We start from the raw sequence: 16,373 nt of genomic DNA, 5'->3' as shown, positions 1-16,373 counted from the left end.
AATTTCTTCTCGACAACAGATCATATTGATCCTTTTTGCAGGTGGCACATTCTTTTTCCCAAATTCTTTTCAACAGTAATAATATAGATTTTGTCATTCAGTTTCCATTTCTTGTCAGTTGCAAATGGAATATTTGATAACTCATTTTAAAATCTTCGTCTGTCCAAGCATACTAAAGGAACAAATAATATTGCAGAAGGAGGAAGACTTTCATAGGAGAAAAAAGGTTTCCAGATATTTATTTCTGGAACTGTATACCAGGTATTAAAGTACAACAAATACAAAATAATGTTAAAAAAAATCAGTGTTTATGTACAAATATTAAAACCAATGTGACAATAGCAACTTCCTGTTAAGCATCAGATTATTAAAACTGATTGCGATTGTCACTAATTTATGCACAGGGTGAAGCAACTTGAACCTAGTAGTGGACATGACTGATTTCTTAAGAGGTGGACTGCAATCCTCAACTGCCCTGAAGCAATAACTAGAATACTCCACCCTCATGGAAATCATAATTATTATTTGCACATTTACTTTCCCATTTATAGACACTGTGCTTGTAACACTGGGCAGTCTTCTAGTGGTTAGGCTATCCACTAATTTACATTCAAAGAGTTTGTTTCAATTAAATAGTATCACTAATGCACTACTGGATGTGAACTTAACATGGATCTGATTATTGGTTTACAAAGAAAAGCTGCACAAAAATCTAACAGTACAGAGTTCAATACTTCAGAGAATATAATGCAGTCTGTAAGATTGGTCTGTCTATATAAAGAAGAAAAACTTTTAAGAAAAACTTTAAAAGCTATTAGTGAGAGGATGCAATGGCTAACAAAAGTTGAAGTATTGCTCTATTGCAGCACCAGTTGCACATCCAAGTGAATCAAATGTGCTTTTGGAGTTCCTGTAAGCGATACCTCTACAAACTGCAGATGCCCACCATGGATTTTTGGTTTATACAAATGGATTGAGAGTAGGGGAGAACAGAGAATATACTTAGCAATGAACAAAGAAGTCATCACGGTTTGTTAGAAGAATTGTGCTTTACCTATAATGAATCAACCCAATGTAGTTTTTACATGGCTGCAATTTAGCCAGCTTCCTTCTGATTCAAACGCAATTCTTTTAATAAACAGTAATAATTTCTCCAGTAAAATGTTTAAAATAGAGAGAAACAGTCCAGCTTTTAAAAGAAAAATTCAATAAATAGCTATTTTACATGAATAAAGTCATAGTGGTACAAATTTATGAATGTCACATCAAGCATGCACAAAATGTTACTATACACAGAAGTAGTCAGAAAATATTGAAATAGATATCTAAAAAGATATGCAGAATGTACATATTTACATAATCTTGCAAATTATTGCCTCATTTTAACAAGGAATTAAAAGTAAACATTACCAGCTAGCTAGCCAATAGGCTAAATTAGATCAGCAATTAAAAATCCATTAAAACTAGCCAGAATTCATTGTTCTCTCATACCATTTTTAGAATTTTGGTCAAAAGTCTTTATTAAATAACTAAAGTGTCCATTTAACTTGCTGACAATCAAAACTTTAGACGAGAAACTAGACTGTCTCGGTCTTCATTAAGACCCCAGCAATGCATAGATAAACTGAACATAGTACTGCATCAGCTGATGAGAATGGGTGTGTTCTTTTAAGTGCAACTGGTATCAGCATTCATACATTTTATGTGATGATTTTTATACACACCAGCCACTGGAAAAACCCATAAACATGAATGTATAACAAAAGGAAAAGTATGGCCAGTATTTTACAAAATTAAATAAGATGTGTTGATTCAAACAGGAAAAAACCCCACAAGATACAGCATTCAGCACAAATTACAGCAACAGGAAGCTGACAATTTGACTGAAAGTATGACCCCGGGCCAAGGCTACCCATTGTTGACCGTGTACTGTATTAGACTGACAAGTTTCAGATGTACACTTTACAACAGATCACCATTAACATATATATGTGGTAATTAAATTCCTAGAATGGTTAAAAATGTGCTATTTGAGAAACTCAAAACTTCTGTTAATTTCATAGTGACTCCCAGCACTCTGCTGTTGTTCAAACTCAAGATGCTAATAAGGCTGTAGAAATGTAAAATACACTCCTTTTGACTTATTAACTAAGGTGTCTTTTTTGATATATAACCATGAAGCAATTTACTATCAATACTGAAAAAAATACCTTAAAATCGCTTTTAACAAAATTAAATATATATAAGTGTCAGTGTAAAATTGGCAAGTTTTATAATTGATAAAGTTTTGGTGAACTTTCACAAATCCTTCAACACAGAAAAATCTTGTCAAAGATTTATCTCTGGAATATTAATATACTTAAGTCTGAATAAATCCAGGAATAAAACTACACTAATGGCTGAAAATGATTCAAAGATCCGTTGCATCATCACCATCTATTAATCTAGAATTTTTCATGCTATTTTGAATTACCATGTTCTGAAGTAACGACAAACCCCAAGATGTAATTCATTAGTGGAGTGAGCAAATTGTATCATTCTTAGTGTCTTTAAGCAGTGTTAGATAATACTTGATGTTTTCAAATTCTATTCCTTAGAAGTATAGATATCTCCCACCCCAGCTCCAATAACACACATTTTTTCAGCCAATACATTAAGGTACCCAAAACCTTTGGACAGTATAATTATTTTTGTGTAAGGTAGCCGTGGCCTGTAATTTTATAAGAGCATCTAAGGTTGTCCTTAGACTTTGCTCTGTCTTTTGTGCTAATATCCACCAAGATGAATCTGTTGTTTTGTAAACTGAAGTGCTCTGGTTTAATATCAGATGATAGAAGCTTCCATTTAATAATATCCTTGTGTAGTTGTGCAGTTTAAATTAAAGAAATGTTTCCCTGCTTTTGATTTTTTTAAAATGCTACATTAAGCAAGGATCAGAACTGGTACCTGTAAACAAACATTATTCCACTGCATCCATTAGGACTGAAGCAACCTAGAACAAAAACCCACTCTATTAAGTTCAGAACTTCTGTGCTGGTTTTGAGACAGCAGTCTCTCTACAGGTTTAAAAAGAAAGGAAGCAGAGCTTAAAGCTGTACCACATAGTTCTCTTAGTCCCGAACTCTGCTAGATATTATATGAAGTTTCCACATTTATGGATTGGAAAAAAGTGAAATTATTCTTGATAAATCAAGATATAGTTCTGTACATAAAGACATCACTGATGTCATATAGTTCAAACTTCCAGTGAAAGACTAAGCAAACCTGATCAATTCATCAAGTTTACCACAAACTGCCAACAGTGTTCACTGTATTTAATTTGCTGCTTGAATTCATTCTGAATGGAGGGCAGTGTGCTGGTGTAACACATGGGCACTGATAAAGCCATTTGTCTCATTTGCAGATAGACTGCTGAAGTCAGCTACCGAAACTGCCATTTTGGCACTGGTAATATGATGTGTATGATTCTCAAAATCCACAGCCAAGTTATTCACTGAAACTTCATTCATGAAGGATTCTGGGACTGCAATTCCCATTTTCAATCTCTTGGCAGGCCGTTCAGAGTCTTCACCGCACATGTTCATGGTGTTTAATTCAGAATGATAAAATCCAGTCTCAAATAAATTAAAACAATCACTTTCACCATTACTAGGCAAGTTAAGCAAATCTTCTGTTACGACAGGCACATGATTAACTGCTGTTCGAGGCAAACTGTCCAGAGGTGGGAAGACGTCTTCTGAGTTCACATCTGTAGAATGGCAGACTGTAGCTACGCTATTGGTCAGTGCTAGAAGACAGAAAAAGATGTTATACAAGATGTAACCATTTTCCCCTGACCTATAGTCATACTAAGCTCTTCTAATTTACCTTTTAATTTACCTGTCAAATCATTGGCAGTGATTGAATTCAGGATGCTTAGTTGTTGATCAGGAATGGGCTCTAGTCTATTATTTGACATTATAGCTGAAGAAACTGCACCACCTAAAGCTTCTGCTTCATCTACCAACCGATCCATATAGTCCCTGCAAGAAAATGATCAGAGAGAGGTTATTTAACAAATTCCATTTGGAAAGTATAATGATGAACTACTATTAATTGTGGAAAATTCTAAGAGATACTGAGCACAAATGTTCTTCCAAGGTCTTTCAACTTACGTGACTCCAGGATGGTGGTTGTACCTCTTTTTTCCAAATCTTGTTTGTTGAGCAAAGTAATCATATCGTTCAGATTTCTTCCACATGTAATAAAATGCTACACATTCAGCAACTGTCCTGGTTCTCACCTAGAAACAGAAAGAATTAGTCTTAATACTTGTGGTAAATTCTTATAGGAAAGTATTACAAATGATAAAATGCTTGGCAAATTGTCAATACTTGAAAGACTATGAATTACTGGTTTGATTCCAGGTTAACAGTATGATACCTCTGCAAATACCACATCAGCTGTTAGCAGAAGCAGAGAATGAATGTACTGCAGGTGGTCCTCAACCTATGACCATTTGTTCAGCAGCTGTTCAAAATTCAACAACAGTGTTGGAACAAAAGGACATATAACAGTGTAGCACACTCCTGATTTCATGTGCAGTATGCATGGGCCTTCCGCAATACACCCCATGCTCCTTACCTTAGACTCTACCAACTTAAGACTCACAAGGTCACTTAACAACTGCAACTGGGAGAGCCAGGGTTGCAGTTGTTGTGCAGAGAAATCATATGATGTGTCACGTAATGACTGCTTGCTCAAGAACTGAGATTTTGATCTCAATTGTGATCATAAATTGAGGACTACCTGTAAATTAAAATGGTGGTTTTCTGTGCAAGTACTTTAAATTTGTTACAGCATGTTCTAATACAGTTTTACATGTTCTCATACAATGCATTACTTCATTTTCTTCTTTATATAATGTTATATACTGACCTTTTGTGGATGCTTAAAAGGTCAATATATTATGTCATATAAAGAAAAGAATAAAGATATCCAATGAACCATATTTAAAACTATGAAGTTTTATTAAGAAAAGTGTTTTTAAGAGAGAGGGAGAGGGAGGGAAGGAGGGAGGGAGGGAGGAGAGGAGAGAGAGAGGAGAGAGAGAGAGAGAGAGAGAGAGAGAGAGAGAGAGAGAGAGAGAGAGAGAGAGAGAGAGAGAGAGAGAGAGAGAATTATCTTTATATAGATAACATGGGGGAGAGCATCCAATTCCAAGGAACTCTACATTAGTACTCCAGGGATTCAAACTCTGCCCCACCATAACCTGCAACTGGAACTGCTCATCTAGTTAGGAATGAAATGACCACAGAATAGTACTCTTAATTCCCAACCCTTGGAGACAGTCCAGAAGAATACAATAGCAAAAGGATTGAATGTTACCAGAATCTAACTGGATCAATAGTCTTCCATGACAAAGATAATTACCAGAGCAATCAATGCCAGTTCTGTCCCAAGTTCAAACTTAATATTGACAGAAAAAGATCCAGATAATCCATTTCCTCTAAGAACCCTCTATGTTTGATTTGCCAAAACCTTTTCAACAACACTCTAAAAAGGGAGGGTTGGAAATATAGCAAAATTTATCAAACGATGGATCAAAGAAAGAACCCCAGACTATAACAAAGGATATCACTTAACACAGTGGAATCTACCCAACTGATGACCTACCCAGACTGGATGTAAGTGACCATAGTCACAAACAAATAAAGAAGTCCTCCAATATGCCTGAAGGCATTTGCCTATCTACCCTCAAAGGGTTGCTGTTATTCAGTATGGACCACCAAGCAGGAGTCTGTAGCTGTAAAAATCACAGAAAAGAACTGACACTTCCTTGCTACTATCACTATCACACGGGCTTTGGGGCATTTTGTTTCTGCGCTTACACTATTGTTGCTCTAAAGGTCTTTTCATTCGCTTATTTTCCCTTTTCTCAGAAAACCAGGTAATTTCTTGGTTCAGAGACTGTGCAAAAGTATTCTTATCCAGCACTTGGGCTGCCTCTGTATTCCAAACTGACCAAGTGCAAGACTGAACTGTCAAATTATCATGGAAATCCTCCAAAACCTCTGCAAACTCTTTGGATCCATTAGGAGCTTACATGGACAAATCTAATGGATCCACTGCTCTTGCAAAATCCAGAGTGTTCACGATCTACAGGTGACAAGAAGTGATCTAACCATAGCAAAAGACAATTTCATCAATATAATCAATGTTTTTGGAGTTGATCTATTTATATCATTAATTTTCAAGGTCCTTTTAAAATGGCTATTCATAATATACTTTCATTTTGTTGATTAGTTCTCCATAATAAAATTATTTTCAAAAAGCTTCAATTGATAATGTAATGTTTAGTAATGAAATAGTAAAATATGCTTATAAGTAGAGCAACTAATTAAAATAGTTTAGACAAAGGCATGCTCATTTACTAGATGGGTAATTCACATGCAAATGACCAATTAGTGATATACCTGAAAATTATAATCTCTATAAAATTTGTAAATCCCTTGTTTACTCATTTATATCCTACTTTTATCCCCTTCTTTTGTCCTTTTTCTTTCCCTGTTTATATATTTCTCTAATATGTCTAGTACATTTTAGTTAAAAAAAACAAAGCAACTGGTTGCAAAAATATGCTGTTTATGTTGTTTTACATATTTTATCTAACTACTCAAATGTTAACAACTTTATCATTTACAAATTATTTCTATATTTGCTCACCTTATTTTTTTGTATAAGATGAAAATCTTTCCCATATATCAGAAGTGCATGTTCAAAGTTTCTACATTCTTCTTCTGTCCAAGCTGTCATATCTTAAGAAGGAGAGTAAGAGAGAAACTAATGAGCATTTGATATTTTAATAAATCAGCAAGCATTTGGTCTCAACATTTGAAAAATAAAGAAAAGCTTTTCAACAAACTCGCCTGGTTCATACGGCAAACTAAACCATAACATGGTTTACTTGATTTTTGCTTACCTTGTGCTTGGAAGGTACTATGATTTGTAAGCTGTAGTTTATATCTTAGGCTGAAGTGTGAACTTAGTCAATAATAGTAAGCCATAAGTGGAAATGGTATTCCATCAATTGCAGCAGGAGTCCAATAGGCAGGGAAGAACACTTACAGCTAATGATGAGGTCATGCACACGTAACTGTATATTTCACACAATTTCATTGTTTCAAGCATTCCTTCTTGTTATCTGACTAGTATTGCAACAGTGATAAAGATTGGTGAATGTCTGTCTATAAAAGTGTAAGTGACTCAAGTTATACAGATCAGAACTTCAATCTTATGCAACAGAATCTTCCAGGAGACTGAATGCCTTCTTTAGTTATCTAAATATATGGAATATCCCAGCTGCTACTGTTGCATCACTGATTGCTTTGCTGCAATTTGTTCTGCTACCATGTTTTCCCAAAAATAAGACCTATCCCAAAAATAAGCCCTAGTTTGAAATTCACATGGGCGTCTAATACATCCCCAAAATAAGCCCTAGTTTTTGAGTGCGGCACGTGTAAAAATCAAGCAAGGGGGATGGAGCCACCCCACGTGCCCCGCACCTGCTTATCTTAGGACCGCTGCAGCCAGGCTTCCCATGCCCCGACATCTGTTGTACTGCTGCCTGAGTTCTTCTGCAGCTGTTTGTGGCTGCACGCCACATGGCACATTGCGCTGTTGCCGTTACTCATAGCAGGAGGCCCTGTGACTCGTCACACCGATTGTGTCATTGCTCGCTGCAGGATGGTGCCATGAATGGCGGCGTGATTGGCGAGATGAGCCACACAACCTCCTGCTGCGAGTGGCGGCAACGGCGTGATGCGCCACGTGGCATGCAGTTGCAGAACTCAGGCAGCACCACAACAGGTGCCAGGGCATGGGAGGCCTGGCTGCAGCAGTCCTAAGATAAGCAGGTAAGACATTCCCTGAAAATAAGACCTGGCACCTCTTTTGGAGGCAAAAAAAAAAAGACCAGGTCATATTTTTGGGAAAACGTGGTATTACAAAAATTTGAGGAACTATATGGAACAACACAGTCACCACAATCCATGTCTGCACTTTATGATTTAACATTATTTAACATACCAACCCTCTTGATAGAGAACTTACCCTGTGATGTCTTTCCATTTGAGCAGTATTTCTCAATAGCTTCCTTTAAATTGTGGTTACACTTGAAGAGTTCATAGAGTGCCTAGTAGAGATTGCAATATTTCTTGTTTAACCAGTCAAAAGGAACATACACAACCCAGCAGCTGTAATCTCATGTCAGTCAAATGCTTCTATTACAAGGTTATTTATCCATTTTTAATAAAACCTTGTACAGTGTTAACAGATAATAGGCTGGATCAAAATCTCTCCTAACTAAATGCTGTGATCTAGCAGAAAGATCCTATTGGTAAAACACTGTGGAAGAAGAGAGTGAACACTACTTTCTGTGCTGTTTTGGAGGGTCCTTTGAGTCTCCAGAAGAGACTGCCAGAGACTACTAAGAGAAGGTAAAATTGCAAAAAGTTTTCTCCTCCTGCAATCAATAAGATGAAGCTCCCATGTAAATGGAGTGAAGGGGGGGGGCAGCAAAGGACAAAATATTATTTAGAACACTGAGAGATGCCCCATAGGGAAAAGGTAAACCAATGAACATTGCTTCCCCTTCATCCCTCCTCTGGTCTGAATCTCCTTGGATCTAAACAACAGCAGCAACAGCAATAGCATTTAAGACTTATATATCGCTTCATAGCACTTTACAGCACTCTCTAAGCAGTTTACAAAGTCAACATATTGTCCCCAACAATCATCTGGGTAGCAAAAATGAACTAAATCCTTCTATTAACAAAGTAGCTTTGACCCTTTATATATGTTGTATATGGAAAATGTTTTAAAGCCGTAGAACAGGATGTGATATAGTTATAAAATACTAACTAGCTTAAAAAATAGAAAAATAGAAAAAAGAAAACTTATTTGTTTTGCAAACCTAAGTATAAAAAATAAGTTAGACTGGCAATTGTACAGAAATAAAATTAAAACATACTTGTTCATTGTCCCGGGTATGCACTCCATCAGGAATTCTGCCAATTATTTTTTCATTTCCAGTTCTTACAGAAGTTTCAAAAAGGTACTCTTTAACTTTGTTTTCTGAAATAATATCAGGTTGCCAAAGTAGCTGGTCCTCATTTTCATATGCTATTAAGAAATATCAAAATATGAATGAGACCAACTGCCTAGTAATCCAGCAATCCCCAGTAATCTGGGGACTAATACATGCAAGAAAATATACAATGTATAAGAATATGTTTTAAAAATAACATTTTATGGCCTACATTCTGGTATGATAAAGATCCAGACTTTTCTCCGGGGATATTTGTTGTCATATCTCTTCGGTGTTCTTAAGGATACACATACTCATTTCCCCCAGTGTTTCTGTGGAGCTATATTGTTATACTCCTGCTATATAGTATATGTATGATACCACAAATTATTAAGATGTGTTTTTCAAAAATATCAACTGTAGCATTTTTAAGTTTAATAATAACATAAAATGTTTAATAACATTTTTAAAATATTATTTTAAAAAACAACTATATATATCAGTGATGGCAAACCTTTTAGAGACCGAGTGCCCAAATTGCAACCCCAAACCCACTTATGCATTGTCGGGTGCCGGGTGGGTGTGGTGCATTGGGTGGGTGTGGCCCATTGGGTGGGCATGACTATGGTGGTAATGGCAAACTGGGTGGGACTAAAAAGTTCAATCAATCAATTCCAACTTTGCAAGATCTTTTTTTCCCGTGAGAAGTTGAAATTGACTGATTGATTGAACCTTTTTTTTTTTTTTTTTGCACACAGCAGCGGAGGCCTAAAGCGAAAAGGTTTTATAAAACCCAGCTGAAAGCCTAGGACTGGGGCGATGGCACGCGTGCCCACAGAGAGGGCTCTGAGTGCCGCCTCTGGCACCCGTGCCATAGGTTCGCCACCACTGATATATATTTTTCTATGTAAATGTTTAAGCAACTCATTTTGTTGTAACCTGCATCTTTATTTTATCTTGCAAACTTTCTACTGGCAACTTAATTTTAGATTATTATAATGAATAATTACAAAATACTTAGTTGCCAGTAGAAAGTCTGCCACAGGATTATCTAAAATAAGAGAGCAATGCAAACACAAAAAGTAATTATTTTTCTATTCTGAAGAAAGAACATAGTCAAGTAAGAAACCCTGCTTGTATCTTTTGAAAATTCTAGCATGCATCAAACTCAATACTAAAATAATCAAAGGTATTTTTCTATACCTTGATCAAGTATAAAATAAAATAAATGTGTGAAAATAATCATTTTGGAATTTTATTTATTTGTACCCTTTCTTTATTATTTTTACAAATAACTCAAGGCAGTGAACTGAAAGGTGTTTTTTCAAAAGGCAAATGGACTGTTTTTTTCCTTGAGGAAGAAGATCAAGAAGTTTCGCTTCTTATCCAAGAAGCTTCATCAGTTCTGGCAAGATAGGGGTGGTGGTAGTGATTGAAGGGTTAGTTCTCACAGGATTGGGAGGAGGGGGGTGGTATTGGAAAGATATTTCTTTGTCCCCATCCCCCATCCATGCAACCTCCCTGAAGGCCTCACTGCCTCTCCAGCCATTCACATACCCTCTCCCATTCAACAGCAACTCCAAGCCCTGCTGTGGCACAGCACACCTCCACTGCCACTTGCACACATTCTTCCACCCAGCAATAGCCACTTTTAGACCCACCACTTTTGTGCTGCAACTCCCCCACCATTCATACACCTTCACACATTTGGCAGTAGTCACCCCCAAGTGCTGCTATGGTTGCATGTCACTTCTGTGGCCACTCGCACCCCCCCCCCCGCCGTTCCCTCCCCTGCCCTGCAGCAGCAACTTCCTGCTGGCTTCCCAACTGACTCTGGTTGTTGGAAGTCAGCAGGAAGTTGAGAGGAGATGCTTGCTTAATGTTCTACAATTCTCATTTAACAACAGCAAAGGGGACTGCAGAAATTGTAATTGCTAAGAGAAGCAGCTATGTGGCATCATGCTTTATAAGTGCATCACTTAACAACAGAAATTCCAATCCCAAATGCTATTTTAACTTGAGAACTGCCTGTAGTCCAATCTATGTGAAAGACAGGGATGTGATTGAAATGCTAATATTTAACCTATGAACAGTCCAGAAAGCCTTTGATTTTAGTCATCTTCAAATACCACCTATTTGTTAACTAAATAAATGGAAGTATTACTGCCTTTTTACTGATAAGAATGTTCAGTGACCGGACAGCGTAAGACTCCCCTGCTGCCTTCCTCTGCCAGCCCTCTGTCGCCGCCACTGGAAATAATGGAGAACGGGGAGGGCAGCGGCTCTGCACAGCGATGCAGAGAAGAGCACTTGCTTGCTGCCCTGCATCGCCCCTCGTCTCCCTTCTCTGTTCTGGAAATGGCAGCCCCGTTTCCTGCTGCTTCTGCTCCCAGCGCTGCTGTAGAGTTTGGTGTACCACCGCCCATCTCCTCTCTTTTCCCGAAAACATTTCTTCACTAATCTGCTTTCCAGCTCTGGCGCATTTCTCTCCAGCTGCAGAGAAACGGAGTTTGTGGGACTAAGAAAACTTCAGTCAGACCTTCCAACTTCTCGCGGAAAAAAAGACCTCTTGAGAAGTTGGAATGTCTGACTGAACTTTTTTTAGGGAGAGTTGGTGGAGGAAAAGGAGGTAGCTGTCGCTGGGCAGATGAAAGCCCCTCCAGTGGCGCACAGCAGCAGCGGAGCCTTTTGCCATCATTCCCCCCTCGCTCCAAAGTAGTGGAGGGGGACCAGGCCTACCCTGCCCATCCTCCGTAGCATGGCAGTCCGGCTCAGGAGAGAAGTGAAAGGGAAGGTCGCCGAGGAATGCCCTGCCTGGTGGGGCCCTGAAGTAAGCGAGTGAGAGGTGTGTGGTTCAGCTCCACCCCCTCCCCAGCTGCCTCACCTTATTGTGGTGGCAGCGGCACAATGTACCATGCAGCCTCCTGCTGCAAGCAGCCGCAGAAGTGGGCTGGCCACTATGTGGGCGCCTGCTGGATAGGGCTGTTGGTGCTGCCACCATAAGGTGAGGAAGGTGTCACAAAAAATATAAGACATCCCCCCCAAAATAAGACCAGGCCTTACTTTTGAGGAAACACGATAGTTGGAGAACTATTTAAATTCTTTTATTTAATTAAAATAATTAAATAAAAAGAGCCTGGTACAGATGCATTTTTCTTCAAACAATCATACAGTTTGTAGTGTACACAGATTTGCAAAACAATGGGATAAAAGAATATTCCTTAACTTTGTTTTATGATTTATCTCATTGTTACTCTGAAATTGTGTAAATGCATTAATGCAGTGCATGTTATCTCAGCTTGCAAAGTTTGGATTCATTGAATGAGTTTACCAAAAATGTAAATATGCCTCATGCTACATAATTAAGCTCCATTTCATGCTGAATAAACTAAATTATTAATGTATCTTAATTAGAAAACTATATTTAGATAGATTTTTATTCCAAAAGCATTTTATTAAAATAAATTTGATAAAAATAAAAAAAATCCGATTTAAATTTTAAAAAATCCATTTTTTTAAAAAAGAATAATCAATTATTATCCACCCTGCATGACAAACACAATGACATCCTTTCACATTTAATAGATATTTGGAAGTAACAGATACCCCTCTCTTCAACAGGCCTATTAAAATATGGTCTCATTGTACTTCTTAGCAATTTTTTAATATGTATAGTACTCTGTAGCATACTTCATTTAAACACTCAAAACCAATTCATAAATTAAGTTCAAGATAAGTCAACCAAATATGCTCCGCCTCATGATCCTGAACTCAAATATGTAATATCCAAGTGCACAGAACAAGTCTGTTGATGTTTTAATTTTTTTACTTTAATTGCTAATATATTTTAAACAATTATTTTCAAATCTAACCATTTAATTAAAAAATATTAATTACCTTTTTCATCATTGCAACTTTTGCCTAAGAAAGGTGGTATTTCGGCTTGGTATTGTGAACCAATCATTATTTCCTGAAAAAAATTAGAACATGTAGCATTATAACCATACATTTCTCAACATCCAAATCCACAAATATTTTCAGGCTCATACTGGGATCACAACAAAATTCACTTTAGAAACAATACACTAAAGACAGATCTTCTATCTTTTAGGTTACAGTTGAAATGGGGAACTAAAATACTTTCAAAAGCAAATACAAGTTTGGAGATTTGAGGCCAGCGATAAATGTAATTCTAAGACATTTTATACATCTTGATTTCAGTCTTTACATATGTTAAGTATATAGAACACATTAAAAAACTGTATATTACTACATAGTATTTTAAGAATTACCTTTCGCAAATCTTCAGATGAATTACCAGTATCTACTTCCACATCTTCACCATCAGATTCTTTATCACCATCACAGGTAGTGTTTGCTTTTTACAATAGAAAAGGAATGTTAACAGGCAATTATTTAATAATTTTAATGTAATACTGAAATATAACAAAGTCTCCCTCGAATCACATCCAACTTCTGAACATGTTCCCATGTTCAATGTCCATGTCCACAGCTAAGAGCTATATTTAGTAACTACATATTTGTATCACTCCAATCAGATGACTGTGGATGGTGGAAGCATAGAAGAGGCCCTGTTTGAGCTCAAAACATCTGTTTATATCTTTACACACTTCCAAAATAGCTTGAAAAGCATCAAAACACTTTTAAGGCAGTGAGAAGCCTTTTGGAAATGGAAACATTTTGAAATTGCAAACCCTGCCGTCCCTAACCTTATATTGTATATGTTTTATCTTTAGCATATCATTACCTAAAAATAACTAATCACAAACATTCATTCCGCTTACATATCTATCAATCAAGTTATATAGTCACCCAATTTGCAAAATGTGACTCCAGGCAGTAAAAACAAAATCACAGCATTCCAATCACAAATTATTTGGGGCATACCAACATGCACTCCATCTATCAGAATGAATTCATGTAATATCCTGGCCCTGACGTTCTGGCTAAATAATAGCTTTTATGGCAATCTTACATTTCAAAATTACATTTACTTAAAGAGTTCATCACATTTCTAAGATTTGTTTCTTTGCAGGTACAATTGCTTATTTTTGCCCAAATCTCGATGGGCAGAACCACATGAGATGAATGGGGTTACATGAGACAATGTGATCTGGGATTGTAGAACCCAAGGAAATGGATAGGCTGTACCATCTGCAGACTGCACCCATGTTGTTTTTAATTCCTCTCTGTGACTAAGCAAGATAAGTATGGCTGGACTGGAAAGTGATCAATGTATCCAGAGAGAAGCCGTGATGCTGCCTGCTCTTAAGGAATATGTTGGCCATATTAGACAAATTGTGTCTAACTGCGTCCAATCTTTCTTAAGGATGTTAAGAACATGATATGGACTCAGTTAGAAAAGATCCTAAAGAAAGCTAATTATCTAGTTCTTTTAAACAGGATTCAACTCAGTCAGAGGATGGAAATAGCACTGATTGCTTTGTTAGTTGGATTTCATTGAGATTAGTGAGGGAAATGCAGACCTACTGGCTGCATTCAATATTGCCAACCATGGTATCTGAGATTTGAAGGCACAATTCTACAGTAATTCCATTTCTGATTGGGCAATTCTAGTCAATAGTTATGAGACAATGCAACTGAGCCTGTAGTTACTGAGGGTAGAATATCAGAGCTCAATTCTCACCCCCTATGTTTTTTTAATATCCATATGAAATGACTCTTTTTGCTTTAGGGTGAGATATCATTAATACATTAATACTCAAATTATACACTGTTAATCCAGACCATGCAAAAGATGCTCTGGGTGTCTTGAACCAGAATATTGAGATTGTAAGGGGCTGAATTTGGAGGAAAAAGTTCAGATGAAACTAAAGAAAAGTTCAGTTGATATTCATTTATAAACAGCACTGTTTTCTTGTCACAAAACTATTGGTTGCCATAAATAGGATCATAATTCTCTGAAGGAGAAGTTCTCTCCTTTTGCATAGATTTACTCTGGCACCATGTTAGAATCCTATCAATGACATTCTTAACTTTATTTTTACAACCACTTAGTACAACAAAATGGAATAATATAAAATTTTGGAAATGTACCAAGTCCAGCAGAATTTGTTCTTCAAACCAAGATAGATGACTAACAGTTTCACAATTTTAATATAGCTAATTTGGGATACTGATTATATTTCCTTACATCTTAAAGGTCGAGGAAAAAAATCTGTTGTTTCATGTGAAGTAACCGATGGTGTCAAATCATCAGCAGAAGACTGTGTTTCTTCATCATCTCCTGACAAAAGGTCTTTGGCTATTTCCTCCTACAATCAAAAGAATCAATCACTAGTATCATTTATGTCTTGAAGAATTAACTAATAAAGCCGAATTCTGATTCAACAAGAATCCAGAGCCGGGAGGGGAGGGAGCAATTCAGTGTGATTTTTCACTTCAAGGTGTCATGTTGAAATTAACCAAGGCAGGGCAGAAGAGCCTAATATGCCTTATCCTTCATTCAAAATCCTCAAATAAACTGTCTCTGCATGAAAAAGAGTGAAAAAATATTTGTAATGCTGTTTGATTACAGTAGTGCGCTAATGTACATTAATGCACTAAATGGACAGGGAGAGATGGACTGGATTCAGTGACTAATATATCTGTTCTCTGATCACGGAATCACTACAATCAGATTACATTGGTTTTCTCAATCTGTGAAGAAAAAACTTGAAAGAATTTTAGTTCAACTATTTGCTTATTTTTTTCTGTCTCTTTTGTAGAAACTGCAAGAATTTTTATGGTTGTTCTTATCTAACTGGCTGGTTTAAGAACTATACTTTTTATGTAAAATAAAAATATCAGTGAATTAATCTTTTTTTTTTACATCTTACATAACAATCAGCTCTGAGCCAACCATTTTGTCATCACTCTTTTCCTTTGAGCAAAATCTAGTTTTGAGTAAAATATCATATAACTACCTCACTTAGAATCCTTTTCACTGCAAATGTTATTACCGTCTGCTTCAAAACAAAATAAATATGGGTATTTTTATAAAGTTAGAAAGTAAAGCTTAGTTTGAAATCCTTTACTCTAATGCATAATAAATTTGTTATTCTTTATCTCTTTATAGCTATCTAACTTTCTTGTGAATTTCATCCTGTTCTAGTGATATTTTTAAAAAGATATTTTTAAGAAATCATTCAAAACCTTCCACATTAATTTCTATGAAATACCTGCTTCCAACATATAGAATACTTTAATTTCCCTGCAAATTTTACTCCTCTTTCTCTCTCTCTGAATATGTATATGTCCAGGTAGATGGTAAGTAAGTAGGGTA

General features: G+C 36.5%; 1 protein-coding gene across 12 annotated transcripts in view; it reads right to left on the bottom strand.

The window, feature by feature from the left end:
• Positions 1-286: 286 nt before the first annotated feature.
• MIER3 (MIER family member 3) overlaps positions 287-16,373 on the bottom strand; it is a 35,597-nt gene continuing 19,510 nt past the window's right edge. For 9 of the 12 annotated variants that reach the window (XM_039355334.1, XM_039355347.1, XM_039355402.1 and 6 more), the window contains 9 exons: positions 15,243-15,363; positions 13,360-13,445; positions 12,965-13,037; positions 9,011-9,162; positions 8,092-8,173; positions 6,706-6,797; positions 4,155-4,282; positions 3,868-4,022; positions 287-3,787 (listed from right to left, as the gene is read on the bottom strand). In XM_039355334.1, coding sequence (XP_039211268.1) covers positions 3,333-3,787; positions 3,868-4,022; positions 4,155-4,282; positions 6,706-6,797; positions 8,092-8,173; positions 9,011-9,162; positions 12,965-13,037; positions 13,360-13,445; positions 15,243-15,363 — 1,344 coding nt within the window. In that variant the 3' untranslated portion in view covers positions 287-3,332. The remainder of the gene's footprint in view (positions 3,788-3,867; positions 4,023-4,154; positions 4,283-6,705; positions 6,798-8,091; positions 8,174-9,010; positions 9,163-12,964; positions 13,038-13,359; positions 13,446-15,242; positions 15,364-16,373) is intronic. The other 3 variants (XM_039355341.1, XM_039355356.1, XM_039355418.1) reach the window with 1 other exon arrangement.

The sequence above is a fragment of the Crotalus tigris genome, unplaced genomic scaffold (assembly GCF_016545835.1).
Source record: "Crotalus tigris isolate CLP2741 ecotype Arizona unplaced genomic scaffold, ASM1654583v1 scf7180000017571.3126492, whole genome shotgun sequence".
Lineage (NCBI taxonomy): Eukaryota > Metazoa > Chordata > Lepidosauria > Squamata > Viperidae > Crotalus > Crotalus tigris.
This window is presented reverse-complemented; position numbering and strand designations above follow the sequence as displayed.